The sequence below is a fragment of the Rhinoderma darwinii genome, chromosome 5, assembly GCF_050947455.1.
Source record: "Rhinoderma darwinii isolate aRhiDar2 chromosome 5, aRhiDar2.hap1, whole genome shotgun sequence".
Lineage (NCBI taxonomy): Eukaryota > Metazoa > Chordata > Amphibia > Anura > Rhinodermatidae > Rhinoderma > Rhinoderma darwinii.
This window is the reverse complement of record NC_134691.1, coordinates 115,433,658-115,460,709: the sequence shown is the minus strand read 5'-3', so window position 1 is coordinate 115,460,709 and position 27,052 is coordinate 115,433,658. Positions and strand designations below refer to the sequence as shown.

At 38.7% G+C, this 27,052-nt stretch overlaps 1 protein-coding gene across 1 annotated transcript in view; it reads left to right on the top strand.

Annotated features, from left to right (window-relative positions):
* APCDD1 (APC down-regulated 1) overlaps window positions 1-26,827 on the top strand; it is a 53,006-nt gene extending 26,179 nt beyond the window's left edge. The window contains exons 2-5 of the mRNA XM_075828368.1: window positions 3,172-3,355; window positions 10,095-10,626; window positions 24,663-24,984; window positions 25,732-26,827. Of these exons, the coding sequence (XP_075684483.1) occupies window positions 3,172-3,355; window positions 10,095-10,626; window positions 24,663-24,984; window positions 25,732-26,180 (1,487 nt within the window). The 3' untranslated portion in view covers window positions 26,181-26,827. The remainder of the gene's footprint in view (window positions 1-3,171; window positions 3,356-10,094; window positions 10,627-24,662; window positions 24,985-25,731) is intronic.
* The last annotated feature ends 225 nt before the right edge of the window (window positions 26,828-27,052 follow it).

Here is a 27,052-nt window from a genome sequence, read left to right as displayed (position 1 = left end):
CCTACCGCTGGAGTTAAAAGTATTAAACGTTAACTTACCCAGAACTCCTGCTTCTTCCTCCAGTCCGGCCTCCCAGGATGACGTTTCATCTCATGTGACCGCTGCAGCCAATCACAGGCCAATCACAGGCTGCAGCGGTCACATGGACTGCTTTTAAACCATTGAAAAATCAGGCTTCAAACAAACTTTCCAAAATATATATTAGATTGTATAATAATTTAAAATCTGTGGATCACTTAAAAGTAGTATCTTTCTCAAATATAGACTTGGGCTATGTTGGTATCATTGTGTATATATATATATATATATATATATATATATATATATTGCCACAGAGAAATATATTAGGAGAGAAATCTTCCCATATAAGCTTACAATAAGTAATTAGCAACAAGCAAAATAATGAATAAGCAATTGATGTCTTCTAAGATGAATTGTAATGTAAGGGTACACCTTAGGCCAAGTAGCAGTTTTTCAGTTTTACAAATGTTTACAAGTATATTTATGATCATATATGTATATTTATGGAGAAAAGCAAGAAGGAGGAAACCTCCAGCTCACCAATCCTGCGTCTCGAATGGAAAACCTCACTCGGATCCCCGCGACGGCCCACGGTAGATAATGTAGAAGAAAAAAGAGGAATGATCCAGCGCTGTATAGGGATAAAAGGGATGCTTCGTTCCCACTTTTATTGATTCAAAAATTCTTTAAAAATTGGCAAGAGATGCAGGGTCAGGGTGGTTTGAAGTGCGGGCTGTTGCCCAAGCCTACACGTTGCGAACACCGACAGTGTTCTTATTCATGGCAGAAATACCATTTCTTTCATGAATAAGAACACTGTCGGCATTCGAAACGCGTAGGCTTGGGCAACAGCCCTATACAGCTTGGGCAACAGCCCTATACAGCGCTGGATCATTTCTCTTTTTTCTTCTACATGTATATTTATGATTACTAATAGTAGTTAGGGGTGCAACAATACGGGTGACGGACTTGCCGTCCCTGGGCCCTGGTGCCAGGTGGGTCCCAAAGGTCTTTCTTCCACATAGGATGACACCAGTACTAAAAATGGAACATGATGTTTGGGGGGTGCCTAATACGGATTTTGCCTCAGAGCCCAGAGGCTTCAAGTTACACCTCTGGAATATATATCTCATACAACTCACATCAGGTAACTTCCGTTATTTCATAACCACTTGCTCTGATATAACAATAGACTTATTAATTAATTACTAGAACTATATATTTCCCATTTTAAGTTAGGTTCACACGCTGACCTTAGTATGTGGTTTTTACTTGTGATTTTTTTACTTAGATTATCTGGTAAATGGGTCTGAGAAAGTAGAAGGGGAAAAGGATACATTCTTAACTTATTCTTCGCTTTCTGGGACCAGTCCCTGCTTTACCTACAAAAAATAAATAAAAATCCTGCTAGTTAGGTTGCATTTCTATAATGCAATAACTTGCAAGTTCTTGACATTTACTTATTGCATTTACCCTAATTACAATGCTGGGCTCCAATTCTTCAATACATGTGACAATATGCTGGAAATGTGTGTCTGGTAATTAGGGCAAATTCTTTTCTAGTGTGATATGATGAATCTTTGAACCACATAAAACTAATTTCCGAGCTGTCACATTCATGTTTGTTGTATCTGGGATGGTATTGTCTCGAACAATGGACCACTTATTTTTTTTGTCATTAAAAGAGTGTTGCATGTTTGTGTGAATACAGGTTGCCACATAAATTATATTTGCCCATTTATCTATAAATGGACATGATAACTCTGTCCAGTTGTATCTAACACTATGTAGAGTTAATAAGGTAAAAATGCTACTATATTTGATAATTCATAACTGTTTCTTCAATAACTTGTCTTGCATTTAATTTTGGAATATATACTGCTTTAGTTTTAGAATCTAAAGTGAAGTTCTACCTTTCATTTACATTGCCTATATAGTCAGCAAGTGCTAAATATAGTATTTTTGTCATATAAAATCTCCCATTGTTACCTGAAAACAGTCATCAAGATGCTGTTAATTGATCTGTAATATGTCTATTATATTTTATATTGCATGTATTTGTTTGAACACAGACTGGTGAACTATTGGAATGAGCTAGGGAATTTTCCTGCTCTTAATATCCTCTGTAGTCCACCGCATTAACCCACAGATACCTTGATGCAAGCCTAAGGTGTATGTTAACTAGCTGGTCTGTCTTATGTATTTTTAGAAAAATAACGCATAATAAAATCCATCAGAAACCCTGCTTATTAAAAGTATTCAACTAGTATTGTTTAAAAGGGGTTTTCCCACGAGTGACATTTATGACATAGCCACAGGATACGTCATAAATGTCGAATAGATGCAGGTCCCACCTCGGGGACCCGCACCTATCTCTAGAACCGGGCCCCCTAAAGCCTGTTCTAGCTTTGTCGGCTACCGCTGACTCCCTGCCACTTCCTGACTTTATGGTTGGGAGTTACGAAAACAGTGTAACTCGCCGAACTTTGCTTTTTCCGTAACTCCCATATTAGTGAATAGCAGTTACGGAAGCAGCGTGGCATGCAAGCTACGTTGTTTCTGTAACTACTATTCAGTTATATGGGGCTTCCGAAAACAGCGGAGCTCAGTGAGATACGCTGTTTTCACCTTCATGGTCGGAAATCAGCCGACACACAAAGAGGTAGAACAGGGTTTAGGGGGCCCTGTTCTAGAGATAGGTGCGGGTCACAGAGGTGGGATACGCATCTATCCGGCATTTATGACATATCCTGTGGATATGTCATAAATGTCCCTCATGGGAAAACCCCTTTAAACCTTTACTTAGAAAAAACAAACTGGAAAACAGTAACATTTTTATAAATGTACTGTATATTACATAGATGTTTGATATTATAGTTGCTGACAATATAGCGACAACATGTAATTGAGATTTTATCTTCACTTCAATCACCATTACATTATACCAGCTTGTTTTAGTTACCTTAATAATATTACTTAATCCCACATGTCCTGACATGAACTTCGCTTATTGATATTACCTCATTAAATCTTTCATATTGGCTGATGTCATTGTATATCTATTTGCGAAAATATAGCTTTACAAAATAGAATATTCAATGCATGATTCAATTAATCAATTTGTTTTATATTTTTTATTTTCACACACAGGTTTAGGAGAAGGGTCCAACTTACTATTAAGTGACAGCAGGTCGCATCCCAGATCTCTGGAGAAAACAGCATGGAGGACTTACAAAGAATCACAGTGTCAACATATGCTGAAACATTTGCACAATGGAGCCCGGGTCACTGTGCAGATGCCTCCATACATCGAAGGACATTGGGTTTCTACAGGGTAAAGACATCTACCTTATTGTTTGACATATTTTTTTCCACACTGCAATCATGAGCAAAGTTTTTTTTTGTTTGTGACCTAACAGATATTGACCCTTTTACATGGGTAGATGATCAGGCAAATGAGTGCTCATTCGAATGATTGATCCCGATCGTTGGTCTGTGTAAAGATGCCCATCGATCAGCCGACACAAACAAGCAAACAATCGATTGTCGGCTGTTGACTTTTTTATGTGGGCATTAAAATGGTCGGTTGTCGGCAGTACATCTTCCCGTTTAAATAAGGATGTATTGCCGACAATATTGAAACTGTGTGCCCATACAATCGCACTAGATCGTTTGGGCACATACAGTACCATGTAAATGGAATTAGTGCCTTTTGACTTGCTATATTGTCAATTGTTGCTCGTTACAGGAAAAAAATCTACCCATGTAAAAGGACCCTTAGATACAACATTTCTCTCAGGTCACTAGTGGGCAATCCAAAGTAATACCCCCAACATGGTGCATTACTGTCATTGGAGTAGTCATACTTTGCTACCATCAGCACATGTCAAATCAGAACGACTGAGCTCTTGCATTACCTTTACTTTATTGTTTATTGTTAACCTTACAAAGCATATCGAATAAACCACTGTTGTCTATATTATATACATCTTCTCATTTCTAATGATTTCTAATGGAAATCTTTTTCGAACATGTTCTGCTGATTTCCATTATACCTACTCAGTAAATGATAAATTGACAATAATTTGCTATGCAATTTTCAAAGGAAATTATATCACAGACATGTAATTGAGTTAAAAACGGTCTCAGTAATAGAAAACAGAGAGTGGTTATTAATGGCACATCCTCAGGTTGGGTCACAGTTACCAGTGGGATTCCACAGAGGTTATTATTTTTTAATATGTTTATTAATGACCCTGTCGAGGGTTTACAGAGTATAATTTCAATATTTGCTGATGATATTAAAGGGGTTTTCCGAGATCTAAAAAAAAATGTTCCTAATGGTCCGACCTTTTTTTTAATCTATAAATATACTCATCTAAATACTTTTTTGAAGTTTTCTGTTTCTTTCCGTTCTGTAAACGTTCTCTCTTTACATTCCGCACTCTGTTTACATGCCTCTTATGACAGCTTCCGGTCTAGTCCCAGCATTCATCGCTTTTCTCCCAGCATGCCATGCGCTGGGAGCAAGGCCTGTCATACACGCTATGAGAGCAACCACGCATGCTCAGACGCCGGAGACAGAGTATCCGGTCCACCTCTTCTCTCAGTGTGCAATGACGTCAGGAATGACGTTCCTGTACATTGAGCAGGCCGGAAAACGGAAGTCAAAGATTATGTACGGAGTAGCGCCGGAAGTTTTTCTGCTGGAGATGCATCACGTGACCGGCGCTGGAATCGGGTGTTCGAAACTTAAGTATTTTACAAATTACATTATTTTTATATGTGCAGTGAAATAGATATTAGTTATATGGTTCTGGAAAACCCCTTTAAGCGCTGTGAAGTAATCAACACAGAGGAGGATAATATAATATTACAGAGGGATTTAAGGGAAGCTGTAGGCATGAGCAGAGAAATGGCAAATTAAGTTTAATGTGTATAAATGTAAAGTTATGCACTTGGGCCGAGGAAACATATTCTATAATTATGCATTAAATGGTAAAACACTGGGTCAAACTGTCACTGAAAAAGACTCAGGGATATTGGTGGAGAGTAAATTTAAATTTACCAGGGCCAGGCAGCTGCGGCCAAGGCAAATAAAATCATGGGATCTAGCAAAAGTGGCATAGATGCACATGACGTGATGCACATGACGTGATGCACATGACAAGAATATAGCTTTGCCTCTATAAAAATCATTAGTCAGACCACACATGGAATATTGTGTGCAATTTTGGACATCCGTGTTTAAGAAGGACATGGCTAAACTAGAGCGAATGCAAAAGAGGGCGCCCAAGGTAATTAAGGGAATGGGTGGATTGCAGTAACAAAAAAGGTTATCAAACTTGAAGTTAATTAGTTTAGAGAAAAGACGGCTTAAGGTTGATCAAATTTCAATGTATAAAAGTATGAATGGACAGTACAAAGATCTTTCTAATGATTTTTTTTATAGCTAGACCTGTAACAATGACAAGGGGGCATCATCTACATCTAGAGGAAAGAATGTTTTACCATAATCATAGACAGGGATTCTTTACTGTAAAAGCAGTGAGACTTTGGAACTATCTGCCACATGATGTTGCGATGGTTGTTTCTTTGAGCAAGTTGAAGGACGGCCTTCGTCCTTCTTTTGATAACATAATATTACAGGTTATGAGTACTAGATTCTCGAGATGGGAAGTTGATCAAGGTATTTATTCTGATTGCCATATTTGGATTCAGGGACGAATTTTTCCTCTAATGAGGCAATTGGCCTATGCCTAAGGGGGATATTTGTGTTCCTCAACCTTATCAACTATGTAACTATGATATATTTTACATTAAGTGGCATTATAATCTTCCTAAATTTTATGTCTTAATTAAAATGATCGCTAAAGAATATGAGGACCTCCGACCCTGTCCTGCCCTTTAAGAAAACATAATTTAGCAGGTTCCTCTAGATGCTGACAGTTGGTTGGCCTGTCATGTGGCCTCACACACTCTACATTGCTTAACTACAGCTACTGGTAAAGGCCCTCTCTCTCCATAGGTCTACTATTTTGCCCCAAAAATGGCTCAACTGGGCACTAAACAGAAATTGATTTAATTCTTCCTTGAGTATTAATTATAAGTAGTTATGGAAATAATTACAATGGTAGCAAGCAATGGTAGCAGGCATAGCAGTTGCTTTGGGTTTAGTGTACAGAAGTAGGAGCAGAGGAAAGGAAATTCAATGTAGATCACAAGCAAGCCAGGAAAATGAGAAAATGGAATACGAAATAATCATAAGCCTTTTATATCTATCATAATTTCTTGGTATAGGGCCCAATGGTCACTTGTTATGTGCCTGTTTATCGTAAAATATCCAGGTATATGATGAGACAGGGGTCAGTCTTCTATCTTTGCAATTCTGTCTCTGAACCACAAGGCTTGTCCTACAGATAGAGTAAAAAAAGGTTTTAGTCATGCCAAATTTTGTATCCGTTGAATTTAAATTGATCTACTAGGACAGTCCTGTGACAAAAGTGTAAAGTTTTATGGTCACATTTCTATTTTATGTTCATGTATTTCTTCTATACAGCTTGTAACATCTAACTTGTTTAGACATATGATATCACTACCCCAAAAGCACTGAACCCTGTTGACCGTCGCTATCAGAATGTTAACCTGCGTTGTCTGCAGTTCAACCACCAAAGAAAAACCGCGACACTGTCATAGCGCTTGCTCTGGTTTGAAGATTGCTGTGTCCACTCAAGAAGTGGTGGAGCCCGCAGCCACAACAAGCTGTCTCCTGTTTCCTTGTGGTCTGGCATAGGACACACTAGGGAAACCTGTCTATAGAGAGTTTCCTTGCTGTCTGGCTCTAGAAGTACTTTGGCAAACCATTGCTGTTTCTTTTACATTTATATTTAGAATCAAGTACATTCATTCCTTATGAGGCTGTAACTCACATGTTTTAATTTTGTTGTCAGAGGGGGCTCTTTGGGGGTTTTGGAATGTAGAACCCACCCTATTATGCTTTGTGGCTATTAATGTATCTGAGCTTTCATTGAAAACTACATTCCCCACAATTGACATACCACTCAGAATGGATTATATAAACACTTAGATGTTGTGGTTCTATAGAAGAATATGAGATTGTGTTCATATTTAAGGGGGAAAAAAATCCTTGGGTACAATACAACAAGACAAAATAGAACAACTGGGAAACATCAAAGCACAGACGCAGACTCATAGTAAATGATACAATGTTTGACCCATTATGCCATAGAATTACTTACTTAGTCACTCTCTCTCCATTATATACTATTGACAGATGATTTGTTATGAGATAACTATACATAAGTTGTTAACCACATCTGAAGTTTACCTGCAGTGCTCAGTTATTCCCAAAAAAAAGCAAAAAAAATTCAGAATGAGTTAACCCACTAAAAGAGTTATCCGCTTTGGACAATTCACTTTTTCTTGGAAGGTTCCCTTTGAAAACAAGCTAATGACACAGAGTGTCTCACTCCTGTTACCCCTAGCGATCAGCTGTAATCTGCAGGCGAACCTGCCAGCAAGCATTCATTTCCCTGCAGTGCCACCACAGGGTAAATGAAGCATAACATGGTGCCATTGAAATAAATAGGCTGTCCACATAACACATGAATATCCTGGGTCCTCCTGAGTAAGTGACGCTGTTTGTAGCCATTTTCTGCTCCAGCTAGTTGATGGAAGTCTTGAATGAGGTACTCCATGCTAATAATTCCCAATGCCCTAATAAGGTTTTTGAAAGAAGACAACCCATTTAAGGTTTATTTCCTGATATTGCTCATGTACATTAAATCCATAATAACCAACTGCCAATTTCAATGTATCTGCAAGGTTCACCCTAGAGAGCAGAAGCAAATAAGTTTTACAGCAGATTTGCATCTTTGGAAAAATATGTACAAATATCAGCATTAAATTGTAATAGGCATTAAAATGTTGACTGAAAAAACGAACCTGAAGGCATGAATAATCAAGCATAAAAGTTGTGAAATGTTTCACAGACACACAGACGGTAAATTACAGGGTGTTTTCTTTGGCTAGCATAGGTCTAAATGTTTTCCTATATTAAAAGAATTAATAGCAGATTATTGTATATGCCTTATTGTTATTATACTGATTATTACAAGTCTCGTCAAACTATTTAAAAAGTAGCTCCACTCGGAAATCACTTTTAAAGTATGAGGATCTGTTACACAACCAACTATTTTTTTTTTTCTTGTGTGTTGACCATGATGCACATCATTTATAATCCCACACTAATGTTAGTTAAAGAGGACCTATCACCTCTCCTGACAAGTCTATTTTAGTATATACTTGCATTCCCTATTTAAAAACAATTTTGGAACATCTTTTCTTAGAAGTCTACATCGTACCATTCCTCTGTTATTCCTCCTAGAAATTTATGAACAAATTGGCAACTGGTTGTTACCAGTTGGGGGGTGTCCCCATGCAGTCTGACAATGTCCAATCAGTGCTAACAGTGCCAGACTGTGTAGGGACACACCCCTTTGAGAAGGGAAATGGTAGTGCCAGTTGTCAAGTTATTCATGGATTTGTAAAAGGAATAACAGAGGAATGGAACAATGTAGAGTTCTGAGAAAAGTTGATCTGGAATTATTATTTAAAGCGGTTTTCCCATGAGGAACATTTATGTCATAAATGTCAGATAAATGCGGGTCCCATCTCTGTGACCCACACCTATCTCTAGAACGGGGTCCCCTAAACCCCGTTCTAGCTTTTTGTGCTCACGCTGCCTCCCGGACACTTACTAATTACATGGTCGGAAGTTACGGAAACAGCATAACTCGCTGAGATATGCTGTTTCCGTAACTCCCATAGAACTGAATAGTAGTTACGGAAACAGCGTAGCTCGCATGCTATGCTGCTTCCATAACTGCCATTCACTACTATGGGAGTTACGGAAACAGCGTAACTCAGCGAGTTACGCTGTTTCCGTAACTCCCGACCATGTCCCGACCATGTAATCAGGAAGTGGCCGGGAGTCAGCGTGAGTACAAAAAGCTAGAACGTTGATCAGGGGGCCCCGTTCTAGAGAAGGTGGGACCCACATCTATCTGACATTTATGACATATCCCCTTTCATAGGAAATCCAAATATTTACTAAAAAAGGTAAGTCAGGAGCACTGACAGGTCCTCTTTAAGTGACCACCATATGAAGCCTGCTGTAGTACTTTATAGCTTCATGAGAAGAGACTAGACAGAGATGGCAGAGGCTGTACAAATCTGTATGCTCTGTGTTTCTATGCTCAATATGTAGCTTATAATACATATGGGCTACATTCTACACCAATGGTCTGATGATGTCATTAATTCACAGCGGTAACTAATTGGCATAATTGCCGAGATTGTTTTTGGTCAGCAGATCCTGTTTTCCGCCACCAACATGTCTGTGGGTACTGGTAGATCCCATTGACCATGTGTTATAAGTGGTAAGATCAGTTATGTTGGAAACTGGTAGCCAATTATCTATTGGTGTTCATCCTATTATAGAAGAGAGCAGGAGATGTCATGCTGCTCACTCTCTTATAGAAACATCGTGCACATTCAGCCATGCGAACAAGTATGTTCATTAATGGATCCTGAGTGTTAAGCGCTGGCCAAACTACTTTTGCCCGTTAGTAATTGCTTCTCTATGACCAAATTTATTGTACAAAATTGTCATTTATTATAATCTTCGAAGCTGCCATACAAAGTGTAATCAGTAATGAAGATGACAATTTTTAGCATTACTTGAAAGCGTAGAATGTCTTACATGTTGGTCTAATCATAAATTTGGTGGAATGTGTACTAGAACTGTAGAAGAAAATTAGACTTTAGGTTTTTCACCACTTTAAAAGGTTTTTCACCACTTTTTTTTAAATAAATGTAGAGCAACTGGTTGCTATGTCTTTACTGCAAATTTGCAACTTTGAATAATGTTAGAAAAAGTAAATGATACCAATTGTCCATTTATTTGCATGATTGTATTTCTGTTTATTATGAAAATGTATTAAAAAAGTTAATACACATTTTATTAATTATAAATTGTATCAACAATTTAGATGTGAAGTTCGGTCCGGACCTGAATTCATCACAAGATCCTACAAGTTTTATAACAATAATACATTCAAAGCATATCAGTTCTATTACGGAGGGAACCACTGCACAAATCCCACCTACACTTTGGTTATCCATGGCAAGATCCGTCTCCGCCAGGCATCATGGATTGTCCGTGGTGGGACCGAAGCTGATTACCAACTTCATCATGTGCAATTAATACCTCACAGTGAAAGTGTATCTGAGAACCTCACTTGGTTGGTGAACCAAACATGTACTGGCATCATACCTGCAGACAAGCCATGGAAAACAGATGTCACTTATGATCTGTGGAAGGAAGACAACAGTTTTAAATGTTTAGAGGCTCTGAATTTTGCAATGCACGAACTTCAACTTATCCGAGTGGAAAAACAGTACTTGCACCATAACCTGGATCATCTAGTGGAGCAACTATTCCTTGGAGATATTCACACGGACGTCAACCAAAGAATGTATTACAGACCATCCAGTTATCAACCAGCTCTGCAAAATGCCAAGGTACATCTACCTTTTTATTATTTCAAAGACAATAGTCTATTGTGAATTTAGCTTTTTGAAATGGCTCTGTAGTTCACATGTCTAAATATACATTTTCATATTTTGACCTAACCATTCTGTGTACCTCTTTAAAAGAAAAATAAAGTGTCCAACATATGCTCTAGCAACACTATACGATTGCCATTAGTAGTTCCCACTAACAGGTACCTGAGCTCCCAACTGGAGTGCCATAAGGTATCAAAAACAGGGTTTCCTCGTCAGCTGATTGACAACCTAGTTGTCAAAGAGTCATTGAGCCATCCAGGGTCCCTCTGATCTGACCAGTCAATGGGAATATACTGCATAGCGCCCTTTGATTAGAAGTTTCTGTGTGTTTTATTGTACCAACTTGCTTAGTGTAGCTAGCATAGATAGATGGCCTAATATAAAGTGTTGAAAAATTCACTTCAAAGACAGACCAGCTAATATGCCGCTTTAATTAATGTCAATGGTCATGAGCCAATGGTGAAATTTCAATATCCAGTTATCAACCATTTTCTCACACAATTTATGACAGTCAGGGTATGTTCACACGCTTAACCAAAAACATCTGAAAATACGGAGCTGTTTTGAAGGGAAAACAGCTCCTGATTTTCAGCCGTTTTTTTAGCAACTTCGCTGCTTTTTTTACGGCCGTTTTTGGAGCTGGTTTTCTATAGAGTCAATGAAAAACGGCTCCAAAAACATCCCAAGAAGTGACATGCACTTCTTTTTCGCGGTTGTCTTTTTACGTGCCGTTTTTAGAAAACGAAGTGTAAAAAAACGCCCCGTCGGCACAGAACGCCGTATTTCCCATTGAAATCAATGGGCAGATGTTTGTAGGCATTCTGATTTTTCAGCCATTTTTCGGGACGTTTATGGTCCGAAAAACGGCTGAAAATAGCCCGTGTTAACATACCCTTATTATTTTTTATTTTTTTTGTTAATCTGAGAGGTTTGGAAAAGAGAATTAGAAATGTATTAGGAATGGGTTGTAATAAATTTTCCATTTGGTCTATTATTATACCATTGACTTAAATGTGGGTTAGAAATTCAGTGTACCTAGTTTCATACCATACGGTATATAGGTTAACATACAATTTTCTCCTGTATCTTCCTAACTTCTCTTGTCTCTAGTCTATTTGCATAATATTTAGCATTGAGCAGGTTTTGATATAGTGCACAGTAGTTAAATATTTCTAGTCGAGGTCAAGCACCTATAGTGTTTTATGAATATGGACATGTGATAATATAATTTACCCAGCCAGGTGTGTAGCTATAAGGCTGCGTTCACATCTGTGTCAGGGTTCAGTTCCGACGTTCCGTCTGAGTTTTCCGTCAGAACGGAGCCCTGACTGACACAAATGGAAACCATAGACTGAGACAAACGGAAACCATTGGCACCGGATCCGTCACCATTGAAATCAATGGTCATGGAAACGAAAATCTATGGTTTCTGTTTGTTTCAGTCAGGGCTCCATTCCAACGGAAAGCTCAGACGGAACATCAGAATAGAGCCCTAACGGATATGTGAACAAAGCCTAAGAAGACACCAGTATTATAAATGGCACACGTTAGGCGGGGCACTGTTACAGATTTTGCATTGTTCCCACAAACTGCAATTTCTGGCTCTGGACCCAGCAATCAGCTGATCGCCACGGGTCTGACTTCTCTTGCCCCTGGTGAACAGCTGTTATCGTAGGAGAAGCCACTTCTAGCTAGACATGGCATAAAAGTAATATTACATGGACAGGTCAGTTCTGCCAAATTGAGAGCGGCTCAGCTCTTTGTTTCCGAATAAGGAATCCCCCTCTATGTCATCAATATACCCTAATAGATCATATGGATGGGGTGTTTTCTTCATGAGACAACCCATTTAAGCACAGCACAAGCAGACAGATAAGACTTAGCCTTCCCTGCCACTTGTCTCCTTTTATTTAGTCTAATCGTTGCTCCTCAGGGACCACACTTAGTAACTGTACACTAATCTAAGAAACAATATTGAGACACATACATGTTTCCTTAAGCTTTTAACTTCTCCCTAGGGTAACGTGAACATGTTAAGACATAACATAAAGTGAACTGCAGAATTTGCCTTTGTGCTGTTATTATTTCATTAAATTTACTTTTTAAAATAATAATACTCATATAGTTTAAGTTCAGGCAAAAGTAATCAGTGGATGAAATAAAAAAACAAGCACTCAAAGAAACTAAACATTTAGCTTGCTGAGCAGGGGAGCGAACACCGGTGTCTAATTCTCAACTTGCTTGTGGCTTCACTTGTGGCTTCAAATGAGTGATAATGAAAGGTCCAGGCTCGCCATGATGTGGAAAGCTGCCATAACCACAAAATCAGCCCTCGAGAAAATTGGCCACACTCCAGATTCTTGCAGTCCTGATCTAACTTCAAGGTGATAAATTCACCTCTCAAGCTAAATATAAAGAATAGCAGGTTACCCTACCTCCCAAGACTCAGCATTATTTAACTTTTTGTTTTTATAATTACCAAATATAAATCAACTTCAACACCGCATGTTATGATTGACCCTTGGAGCAGCGTTAACGCTTTCACTGAAGTGTCTGCTAATTTTACACATTGCCTGCCGAGACAGTGTAAAGACGCTTGACATATTTTCCCCTTGAAGAAATGCTACTAAGGAAGAATACCCCTATAATATGACATGCACATATTGCAATTTACACACAAAATTCAGAAGCTCACTGAGGTACAGTATGGAACCAAAGATTTCTATTGCTGTCATAATCAGGATCCATTTGGTATGGATCCTAAATATAGCCATGTGCATGGGGCCCTATTAAAATGGGTTACACAATGCATAATACATCATACACCCTTATAAACAGGTCATTTATGAAAGTAGAAATCCACAGGAATCAACGTTTTATATCTGTATCTTGGTATTATATATCATATGTAACAATGTCTTATAACAAATAATACTTTAAAAACGTACACAACTTTCAAATCTTCAAATAAAATGCTGATCTTAGCAGGTGTAGGGATGACATATCTATCACAAAAGTGTAGATTCACATTAAACCTCATTAGGCCCATGACAAAGGGATAAGTGGGTGACCATTAAAAAAAAAAGAAAATAGTTTTTCTTACGACAATGGGGCAAATGACAAGGCCATATAAAAGATTTGTATACAAAATTACAGAATAAACTTCAAGCATTAACCTCTAAAATAGCCAAGGTCCTTGACAATGCCATCTATTTTAATTCCCCTGTAGCTAAAGCTTTGTTCACAATGAGATTGCATGCCAAAAGCTTAATTTTTACAGACGTTTGGACAGTATATGTCGGTATACCTGTTTTTTATGTCGTGAAAGGCATATTTGATCCTGCAAAATAAAGTATACCTTTTCTTTACAAGTGGAGTCAATGGCATTACTACAATTGCTCGTCCACATGTATTTCCATCATGTCAGCAGCACATCTCCCTGCTTACACACAGAGATGTTCTCCCGACAATGATAATATTTTATGCTGCACAGACGATACGACCAGCAGATGATCGAACATTTGCTCGTTCATCGGCTGATCGTTTCCCTGTTTACACAGGGCAATGATCGGGAACAAGCGCTCATATGCCCGTTCATTGGCCCGTGTAAAAGGGCCTTTATCCCTGTGCATTATGGAAAGACACATAACACAGATTAGAGATTAAAATAATCGTAAGCTTTTCATGTTGTGCTTAACCAAGCAAATGGTATCCATTAGTTTTGTGGATTACGGCACATACTTTCATTCAATAGTTAATTATAGTTATGGGCAGTATCTAATGGGGTACAAAGGTAGCAGTTGCATCAGGGCCCTGGTGACTGACGGGGCCTCAAAGGCCTCTAGCTAAAAGTGTCACTGAAAGGGATTTTGGGATATTATTAGAAGGTAAACTTAAAGAGACTCTGTCACCACATTATAAGTGCCCTGTCTCCTACATAAGGAGATGGGCGCTATAATGTAGGTGACAGCAGTGCTTTTTATTTAGAAAAACTATCTATTTTTACCACTTTATTAGCGATTTTAGCTTTATGCTAATTAGTTCCTTAATGCCCAAGTTGGCGTGTTTTACTTTAGACCAAGTGGGCATTGTACAGAGGAGTGTATGACGCTGACCAATCAGTGACCAATCAGCGTCATGCACTTCTCTCTATTCATTTAGTCAGCGGATAGTGACACTGCGTTGTTCACTATGTGCTGTCTTATACTGACATATTAACGTTACTGAAGTGTTTAGACAGTGAATAGACATTCCTTCCAGCCAGGACGGGATGCCTATTCACAATCCCGGCACTTCGTTAACGTTTCTGTGGTACTTACAGCAGAGCAAGCGTAATCTCGCGAGATCACGCTGTAAATGACAGGTTACAGCGAGATTACGCTTTGCTCTGCTGTAAGTACCACAGAAACTTTAACGAAGTGCCGGGATTGTGAATAGACATCCCGTCCTGTCTGGAAGGAATGTCTATTCATTGTCTAAACACTTCAGTAACGTTAATATGTCAGTATAAGACAGCACATAGTGAACAACGCAGTGTCACTATGCGCTGACTAAATGAATGGAGAGAAGTGCATGACGCTGATTGGTCACTGATTGGTCAGCGTCATACATTCCTCTGTACAATGCCCACTTGGTCTAAAGTAAAACACGCCCATTTGGGCATTAAGAAACTAATTAGCATAAAGCTAAAATCGCTCCTAACGTGGTAAAAATAGATCGTTTTTCTAAATAAAAAGCACTGCTGTCACCTACATTATAGCGTCGATCTCCTTATGTAGGAGATAGGACACTTATAATGTAGTGACAGGGCCTCTATAAAGAGGACTAATCAGCACTTGTCTGTTTTAGTAAATATATTTGCATTCCCCATGAAATAACAATTCTGGAGCATATTTCTTAGAACTCTACATTGTGCTATTTCTCTGTTTTTCTTCCTAGAAATTTTTGAATAAATGGACAACTGGGTGTTACTATTCCGCTTGTCAAAAGAGTGTGTTTATACACAGTCTTAATCTGTTATTTATACATTTCCAAGAAGAATAACAAAGGAACGTCAAAAATTGGAGTTCTAAGAAAAGATGCTACAGAATTGCTCCATGTAAATAAAATTATTTCGTGAAACAGACATGTCAGGAGAGTTGACAGGTCCTCCTTAACTTTAGTAACCAGTGTTATCCAGCTGCTGCCAGGGCAAATAAAACCATGGGATGCATCAAAAGAGGCATAAATGCACATGACAAGAACATAGTTTTGCCTCTATACAAACCACTAGTCAGAGCACACATGGAATATTGTGCACAATTATACAATTATGAGAACCTGTGTATAAGAAGAACAGATAAACTAGATCGGTTGCAATGGAGTGCGGCCAAGGAAATAAAAGCACTCCAGCTATTTTTTTCTTTTTTTTATATATATATATTGCAGCATAGGCTGCTATTAAAGAATAATGTAGGGGCTCCTGTGTATGCCCTGTGTATACCTGTTTAAGTTGATGTATCATTTATGGGTTGTCTGCCATCTTGGTTCCTTCTTCCCCTCTGATATGGTTCCCCTAATGCAGACTACATTTCCCATGATGCTCCTAGCTTTGCAAAGACAGAGGGGGCAGAGTCTTATCTCACTGTGCGTGCTCTGCTCTGTGTCCGATCTAAGTGAAGCAAGAGATAGTTAAGTGAAATATACCTTCTGTCCTCACACTGCAGAGTCTTAGTGTATCCTATGTGATGCAGCCTCAGTCTCTCCTCTGAATTCTGCATTCTAGTAGTGATAGGTTTCTTCATTTCAGTTTTTAAGTGAGGCAGTATGAAGCAGCATCTCGTAGAAATACACTGGACTCTGCACACAGTAATCACAGATAGTATAGAAAGGCAGTGTGTGTCAGGGGAGGTTTATAACTCTGCTGCTAATCGTATGAACGCGCCTATTATTTTACTGCACTCCTTGTGCCTTAGTAGCACAATTTGCATGGAGGGACATACAGAGCAACAGGGAGGATGGAGCTGGGTGTGCAGGGGAGGTGTCTAAGTTATGCCAGGAGGGATTTGATTTGTGATGATGTAATCCTGTAGTTCACAGAAAGTCAGACGCACAAAAGAAAATGACCTCATGTCTACACATGAGACCATGGTCTATTTTGGAGGTCAGACTGAGATCACATGACACAGCTGCCCATATTGAAATGGTTCAAAATGTATAGATGCAACGAAGCTGGGAAGAAACAAATGACACTGCTAGAATATTGCTGGTGAGTTAGCATTATATGCAAAAAAAAATAATTTGCCAGAGAGCCCCTTTAATGGAATGGGTGGATTGCAGTACCAAGAATAGTTATCAAACTTGGAGTTATTTAGTGTGTAATGAAGGTGGTTTAGGAGCGATTTAATTACTGTGTACAAATTATAACAAGGGATCATCCACTACATTTAGAGGAGAGAAGGTTTCACCATCATCATCATAAACGTCTTTACTAAAAGCAGTTAGGCTATGGAACTCGCTGGCCCAAAAATGTTGTGATGGCAGATTTTTTTTAACAAGTTAAGGAGGGTCATGTATGCCTTTCTTGACATATATAATATCCCACATTACATGTACTAGAATGCTAGAAATGGGTAGTTGATCCAGGGATTTTATCTGATTGCCATATTTGGAGTCTGGAAGAATGAAGCGCTTCGCAACTGTCTCATTGTTTTTTTTTCCTTTCTCTGGAGCAACCCTGTAGGATTATAGGTTGAATTTTATGGACCTGTGTTTTTTATCAAATATGTAACTATGCCACATTAAAAAACAAATTTATTATACATGGTACATGGTAGGTGAGGGGCCCTGGTACATATTTTGCATTTGGCCCAGAGCTATGCTTAGGGTTATGGGAGGTAAAATACCTTTCTCCATATATACAATACTACTCAGCACTCTCTACAGTATTTATGATTTAAAGAGGCTCTGTCACCAGATTTTGCAACCCCTATCTGCTATTGCAGCAGATAGGCGCTGCAATGTAGATTACAGTAACGTTTTTATTTTTAAAAAACAAGCGTTTTTGGCCAAGTTATGACCATTTTTGTAGTTATGCAAATGAGGCTTGCAAAAGTCCAAGTGGGCGTGTATTATGTGCGTACATCGGGGCGTTTTTAATACTTTTACTAGCTGGGCGTTCTGATGAGAAGTATCATCCACTTCTCTTCAGAACGCCCAGCTTCTGGCAGTGCAGATAGCGTGTTCTTGAGAGATCACGCTGTGTCGTCACTCACAGGTCCTGCATCGTGTCAGACGAGCGAGGACACATCGGCACCAGAGGCTACAGTTGATTCTGCAGCAGCATCAGCGTTTGCAGGTAAGTAGCTACATCGACTTACCTGCTAACGACGATGCTGCTGCAGAATCAACTGAAGCCTCTGGTGCCGATGTGTCCTCGCTCGTCTGACACGATGCAGGACCTGTGAGTGACGTCACAGCGTGATCTGGCAGAAGCTGGGCGTTCTGAAGAGAAGTGGATGATACTTCTCATCAGAACGCCCAGCTAGTAAAAGTATTAAAAACGCCCCGATGTACGCACATAATACACGCCCACTTGGAATTTTACTTTTAAACACACCCACTTGGACTTTTGCAAGCCTCATTTGCATAACTACAAAAATGGTCATAACTTGGCCAAAAATGCTCGTTTTTTAAAAATAAAAACGTTACTGTAATCTACATTGCAGCGCCTATCTGCTGCAATAGCAGATAGGGGTTGCAAAATCTGGTGACAGAGCCTCTTTAAGCTTATTTGACTTCTTCAGCCACACTTCGTTTTCTCAAACCAGTTACATGACTTTTCATAATGGTTCATAATTAAAGGGGTTATCCCACCACAACAACTATCAGGATAGGTGATAGCTGTTTCAGCGCTGTACTCGGTTATTTACGGCATTCCCTTAGAGAATGAATGGAGCGGGAGGTGATCAGTGGTGTGACCTCCAGCGATCAAATACTTATCACCTATTCTGTGGATAGGTGACAAGTTGTTGTAGTAGGATAACCCCTTTAAGTTTTTCATCCATATGGCACATTGCTAAACATATCTAGGTCGAATGTTTCTTTATAAATTAATTGAGATCCTCATAATAGTTGAGGCTTCCTTTTATGTTCAGGATATCAATTATTTTATTTGATCTTTGTGCTCTTAGCAATGTTGGAGTCGTTCAGGTTCACAGCGCTACACATTTTAATGATTGTATAGTCCTTGCTAGTTACAACAGACCAAGATAACTTGTATGTTGCATTGAAGTTTCCCTTTCAATGCCAAAAATAAAATTGGACACTGATGTCATTTTTTCTTTTATACAAAGAAATATGAAGTATATTTTATGCTATCAGATTCTGGATCATAAATCAGGGTTGAAAGCAAAACAGAAAAGTCATATTCCTGAATTGTATATAGAAATATATTCAGCCATATTTATGAACTAAAAACTTGAAAGGGATAATTCTATATCATGTAGTGGAATACTGTGAGAACTTGGCACAGTATGAAATCTGTCCAGACATTGCAGGAAAGCAGGTTCAAAATGCAAAGAAGTTGCTGAGCATAATGATAATGACTTAAAAATGAGCCTGCTATATTTAGTCAAATATTTAATTCACTCACCCCTAATGTGATGGCTGGAAATGCTTCTCTTTGATGAGGCGTGTCTGAGTGGGCCGTGGCTCGCGGCAGATGCATTTAGGTCCTAACTCTACATGAGGCCTCAGCTAAATTTCAAAATTTTAGGAGCAGGAGGAGGAGTGAGTTCGGTGTGTGCTGGACTGGACTGGTCCACTCCCAGCACGCACCGACCTCACTCAAAACGCCGCCACATTCAGTAGTAGTGAATGACACTACTTGGCTCCGTCCGCCCTCCTCCTGCTCCTAAATGTGAGTGACATCACTCATATTTAGGAGCAGGAGAAGGGCGGATGGAGCCAAGTAGCGAATGACGAGGTGGTCTGAGTGAGATCGGTGCGTGTCGGCAGGGCCAGACCAAATGATTTTGCAGGCCTTATATGGCCCACGGGCCGGACGTTCCCCACTTCTGGACTAGTGCAACAATGGTAGTGTTAAAAGGTTCTTCCAACTAAAGTTGGCTATACACATTAGATAGCAGTCGGTTGGATAATTTTCTGGTCAACATCTATTTACCCGAAATCCACAGAAACATACAGTTTAAGAATGAGACTCTAGGATCACTACCTGGTAGAAAGGATTCACATCAATCTTCATGTCTACATTTATTATTCATATAAGAAAATATTTGCCTTCCGCTGTATATGGAAGAACTGCTCATCTGTTCTTTTTTCATTTGTCTTCCTCCAAATGTTTTTGTCTCTCAAGGATACAGGATATCCTCAGTGATACTATTCTCATTACAGAACATCAAAAGCTCTAACATTGGCACATATTTATTTACATTGTATTTATATTATTCGCTGTTGCCAAAAATATGTAATTTTCTACTAATAACACAAAGACTTTTTTGAACTGCCGGAAGGATCCCAGCCAACAGATACAGAGCTGACCTGCTTAACTGGTTTACTGTGCAACAATTCATATTATATTGTGTACAGAGCTGACATCTTCAGTTAAGCAGCACTACTGAGTACAGAATACACATAGCACAGTATTCACATTCTGACTGACGCTTTCGAAAATTAACACAATTCATCTCCATTCATTTAGATTTGTATTGAGCTCGGATATAGCTTAAAGGTGTTGTCTCATGGAGGCATCCCCTGTCCACACACCCTATTAGGGCAGATGAACATCATAGTTCGGGGACCCCTTCTATCTACTAGAATATAAAGCCTCTATTCTATCTACTAGAACATAAAGCCTCTATCTAAGAGTGGCTCCCGATTTGGCAGACCTGGTTCACCCATGCATTAAATTTATGGTCATTGAATGCAAGTGAAAGTGTCTGGCCACACGATTCGTCCTCCAGAATAACAGCTGATCACAAGGGGTTAGTCAAATCAGCCCTAAAACAACCACTTTGCATTTGAAAAGCGGTTGTTTTCATGAGACAACTCTGTTATAATCTTTACTGTTAAAAATACTGTATAGGCAAAAGACACTATAGGGGAAAATTATTATGAGGTTTACAAGACTAGTTGCGTAAAAAAAGACGCACATTATGGCGCACGCTTGTTTTGTGATAATTTTTTTCTACTTATTTTACTTTTACATCGCACCAGGAACTTTTTTAAAAGGGGACTGTTGCTTAGCAATAGGGACAGGCTAACTGCGGTCCAACAAATTTACTATAATTTACGCCAGAACCTGGCATAAATTACAGCGCAAATCTACGCAGTGCACATCTGCCGTAGATTTGAGTTTCTGGAACACGGATGGCTAGAGGTGCGTTTAATTTATTAAGAGGCATGTGCCTCTAAATAAATTAGGCATATTTTACTCCAATGTTCTTGAGAATAAGACTTACACCAGTCTTAATAAATTCACTCTAATGTCAGATCTAAATATCCGTTCTAGAAGCAAATCCTAAAAATTGCCGTAGATACATTTTATATATATATATATATATATATATATATATATATATATATATATATATATATATATATATATATAGGCTCAAAAACATGTAATGTAAAAAAATAAGTTTGGAAATAGTTTTGATTTAAAATATCCCAATGTTCTGTGCATACGGTTCCTTTGCAGGCCTATATGTGTTGATGGTGCAGGTGGTTTAGACCATACACAGCCTGGGTTTGTAGCTTGTAACCAAGAGGATGCATGAAATGGCATTGGAGCTGTATACAAAAAATGGTAAAAGACTTTGCTGAAATATTTACATTTAATTTTATAGCAATAAAATATGGCTTTAAAGTGCTCAAGCCTTTAGGTTGTATCCATTAATTAAAGCCACATGTTTCCAACATTTTGATGTAAAAGAAATCTCCCATTGATCTTGCTAATAACTTATCCCATAAAGGTCATAATAGTATCTCATATGTATTGCAAAAACTATTTCTCAACGGTATAATTTATTCATTATATCATCAATATTTAGGTGTTTGTGTCTATGCTGTAATTGTAAATCAGTTAATCCGATGTTTATTATAAGAGCTTATTATTACTATTATAAATAGCAATACTGTATTCGAGAATAATATATACGTTATGCATAAAATATAATTTTATGTTAAAGCTAAAACATTTTTGTCTCTTGCCATTAACAAAGGACTATAAAAAACATTACATGTGACAAGTTCTAGTGATACAGATCTTGCAGACAAACATTTCCTTTATGGAAACCAGCACAATATTCTAATCATGATCAAAGAGGGCTTTGATATAACATCAAACACAGCCTTTTCCTTAATCTTGACTCCTCAGCACTGAAGTGCCCTGGCAAACACATGCCAAGCTGCAGTATCTGGCCACACGAAGCTTAACCATGTTGTTGCTGTTTTTCTTTAGAACATGGGTACAGCATGTTGATGTTGTGTTTGCATGGTTGCTTTAATAAACTTATAGTTGTAAGTAACTATTAAGAAGATTTTAAGAAATACAGTTTAATCCTTGTTAATAAACAATAAAGAAGCCCAGAGAGATCAAATTGGAGACTATTCAGAGAAAATAACTATTAGGGCCCATGCACGTGACCATGTTACAGATTCCTGTTATATGGATCTGTAATACTGAGCACAACCTATTAAAGCAGAAAAAGAGAAACTTGATCCAGCGCTGGGTTTAAAAGGAAGTAATATTCCAACTTTATTCCAAATATATTAAAAAGTCGATATACAAAGGGGTGGATGCATCAGATAGTAGGCCTACGCATTTCAGACAAATCACTTGTCCTTAGTCATGGCGTCTTGCCATGAGTAAGGACAAGTGATTTGTCTGAAACGCGTAGGCCTGCTATATGATACATCCTCCCCTTTCTATATGGACCTTTTAATATATTTGGAATAAAGTTGGAATATTACTTCCTTTTGAACCCAGCGCTGTATCAGGTTTCTCTTTTTCTGCTTTGATCTTCATCGTGTGCCGCCACGAGGATCCGTGCGCTGTCCGGGCTCGGACATAGGATTGGTGAGCTGGAGGATTCCTCTCCCATTTACTGCCACATAACCTATTATTGTGCCATACTGTACCTACAGTATATACAGTACATCTAATTTTATATGTTGGCACACAAAGGTTTATTTTTCTCACGGAACCATGCAGAATATGTGAGAATAAAAAATTGTGGCTTGTTCCAATCACATGCCGTATTTTCTAAGGAAGAAAACAGTTCCTTACCGAGTGCCTAAGGGTCCATATAACAGACCCATAGGGGGGTCTTGGCTTGACATGTGACAAAGTGCGCCACAATTGCGACTAAAATCTGGCACAAAATTCTGTTGCAAAAGAAGCTAAATCCAGGTGGTATAAACGGGAAAAAAATCAAAACCAAGGCAGGTCAAGCAATATGCACCAAATTTATCATACAGCATGCACCACTTTGATAAATCTGGCGCATCTTCTGACTGCCTGGTCTGTTTACATGGTAAGACAGCATTAATCAATCTGCCCCATTATCTTTTCTTGGGGGGCTCATAGCACTTTTTATACCTTTTAAATGCTTTGCATGTGTTATACTACTACAGTAAATATACATTATATTGACAAAAGTATTGGGACACCTACACATTACACCTACAGGAGCTTTTATGACATTCCATTCTAAATACATAGGCATTAATATGGATTTGGTCTCCCTTTGCAGCTAAAATATCTTCCACTCTTCTGAGAAGCCTTTCTACAAGATTTTGGAGTGTCTGTGTGAATTTTTTCCCATTCATCCAGAAGAGCATTTGTGAGGTCAGACACTGATGTTGGATGAGGGGGCCTGGCTCACAATCTCAGTTCTAGTTCATCCCAAAGTTGTTTGATGGGGTTGAGGTTGTCTGTGCGGGCCTGTCCAGTTCTTCCACACCAAACTCACCCAGCCATGTCTTTAAAGACCTCGCTTTGTGCACTAGGGCACTGTCACAGAAAAGGGATTCCCCAAACTGTTCCTACAAAGTTGGAAGCATACAATTGTACAAAATATTTTGGTAAGCTGAAGCATTAAGATTTCCCTTCACTGGATCTAAGGGGCCTCGGCCAACCCCTGAAAAACGACCCCATTGCATTATCCCTCCTCCATCAAACTTTACAGTTAGCACAATGCAGTCAGGCAGGTAACGTTCTCCTGGCATTCGCTAAACCCAGACTTGTCCATCAGACTGCCTAGATAGAGAAGTGTGATTCATCACTCCCCAGAACACGTTTCCACGTCTCCAAGTTTCCAAGTCCATTGGCATTGTGCTTGGTGATGTAATACTTGCATTCAGTTGCTTGGCTATGGAAACCCATGCCATGAAGCCCTCGGCACACAAATTTTGTACTGATGTTAAGGCCGGAGGAGTTTTGGGTCTGCAGTTATTGAGTAAGCAGAGCGTTGGCAACGCGGTGACCCCCCTATGTAACTTTACTTCACTTCATGGCTGAGTTGCTGTGGTTCCTAAACGCTTCCATTTTGCAATAATATCACTAACAGTTGATCATGGAATATCTAGGAGGGAAGAAATTTCACAAACTGACTTGCTGCATCCTATTTCAGTACTACGCCGGGATTCAGTGAGCTCTTTAGAACGACCCATTCTTTGACAAATGTTTGTAAAGGCAGACTGCATGGCTAGGTGCTTGATTTTATTCACATTTGGCAATGGGACTGAATGAAAGACCCTGAACTCAATGATTAAGACGTGTGTCCCAATAATTTTCTTCATTTGGTGTATGATCATATGTTCAGTATAGTTAATGTAATAATATACAACCCTGTATAGGGGTGAGGGTAATTGGTGGCCCTAGTCATTACTAGTACTTTTAATTTTTTTAATGTTAAGAAGTTGATTAAAAAAAAAAAAAGGCGTTGAATAGTGTGTATCTATGCTCATATCTTCATGCTGTGTTTCAGAACCATGACCAGTCCTGCATTTCCTGTAGAATCATCTTCCGGTCAGATGAGCATCATCCTCCAATATTACCTCCCAATGCAGACCTGACTATTGGACTGAATGGGGAATGGGTGAGCCAACGTTGTGAAGTACGTCCAGAAGTCCTCTTCCTCACCAGACACTTTATCTTCCATGACAAAAACCATACCTGGGAAGGTTATTACTATCACTACTCTGACCCAATATGCAAGCATCCTACATTCACCATTTATGCCAAAGGCCGCTACAGCAGAGGCGTGCACTCAACTAAGGTCATGGGAGGAACAGAATTTGTCTTCAAAGGTGGGTAATCCTTGGGAGCAATGACATCATTCCATCCATAGGTTTACATTTTTAGCTTTCAATATATAACAAAAAAGAAACAGAAGAACGGGGCATAACTAAAATTCATAAGGCCACATAAAAAAGTCAAGAATGGACCTATTCCTTGAAATGTAACCAAGAATGAATAGTAGTCATATACTAGATCTTCTTCACAAATAAACTGCTTAGTAGAGCTACAGATGTGTCCTTCCTTAACGTCTCTCTAAACCCAATATATCCTGAGGTGTTAAACAAACATGTAAAGAAAAAAACTCCATACGCCTGATGGATGCTGTCTATCCATCAGCCATCCATCGCCCATAGACCCCCATTTTGAAAAAACTATACATATAATGTATAATTTCTTACTGGATGGCTGTGACTGATACCATCCGTTAGATATCTGTCTCCCATAGAATACTATGTTAAAAAAAACTTATACATTTACAGTATTGAATTGGTATAATGACAAATAGTAGACAAATTCAAGAAAAGTTAAAGGTGGAAACATCTGTAGACAGCAGAAAGCTTCCAGAGTTTTTTTTCTTACAAAAAGGTACATTGCAGCACCTGAGTAGGCCCCTTTTACCTTTGGGCAGTTACTATGGATGCTGTAGTAGAACCCATTTACTACATATATTAGTGTTTTATGATGTATTTTGGCATGTTATTTACAGGAAGTATATAAAGCATTCATAATTTAAATGAATGATTCCTTTTTTACAGTAAATCACATGAAAGTGACTCCAATGGACTATGCTACAGCTTCTCTTCTAAATGTTTTCAATGGAAATGAGTGTGGAACAGAGAAATCATGGAATGTCGGCCTGGAACAAGATGTAACTCATACCAATGGCTGCGTGGCTTTAGGAATCAGGCTTCCCCACACTGAATATGAGCTCTTCAGGATGGAACAAGATTCACAAGGAAGGTACTTGCTTTATAATGGCCAAAGACCAAGCGATGGTTCGAGTCCAGATAGACCTGAAAAAAGAGCAACATCATACCAAGTACCACTGGTCAAATGTTCTTCCTCAATCTTAAGACCCGAAGGTTCAATTGAGGGAAGCCAGAAAATTAGATCGGGAACGCCCTTACATTCAGTATCATTATTTCTGAGTATTCCTATGCCTTATTGGTGTTTATTTGCAATTATAAACATTTGGACTAGATAAACTGAAGTTAGAGGAAATACCCTTCTATTTGATATCATGGGACCAAGGACCTGTTGCCGTTTGAAGACATCATATTTTTTTACTTGACGCACTAGGATGCCTGAGAACTTATGCTCTGATAACCATTTCTTTCCCTCCATAGTCTTCAGCACCCCATTCTGTAAATCCAAACCCATCTGAAACTTGATCTCTGGACTTCACCAAGCCTTACCCTGCCTTACACGACTGCACAACAGTAATTGCACTTTACGCCAGCAGACATTTTGTATTAATATATTCTAGAGAGAAAACTATTTTATGCACCACTGAAGTCTCAGTCTCGTCTGTGCCATATTACTGTTGTGATCTTATTGCGCTCCAAAATATTGGGTAATTTTTTTTAACAGTGTTGATAAATCAGGATATACTTTATGCAGTATTGTACCCTAACCTGAAGACTGTTCCCTGTATACTTTCACTCCTTTACTGTTTGGGGTGGATGGGCTTATGTACCCCTCCAAATTGGAAATTTGTTGTATATATATCTCCATACTGTACATAAATGTATATGAAAGAAACTTTGATTTATATTAACATATTACACATTTTACACCAAAGAATAAAGTCTTGACAGATTCCAGATAACATTAGCAGTTGTTGGCATTGCTTAGGCTTAAGATTATACATTATGGGGTAGTCATGTATAATTACACAACATATATATGCCTCAGGTTCTACCTTATCTTTGCATACAATACCTGTTACCAATTCACAATCAGGAGTTACAAATAACGCTCATCCATGATATTTAGCGGATATTAACGTCCTTCCAAATAGACTATGTTTGAGACCAACTCCTACTGGTCTCAATTTGGTCAGGGGCACACATAGGA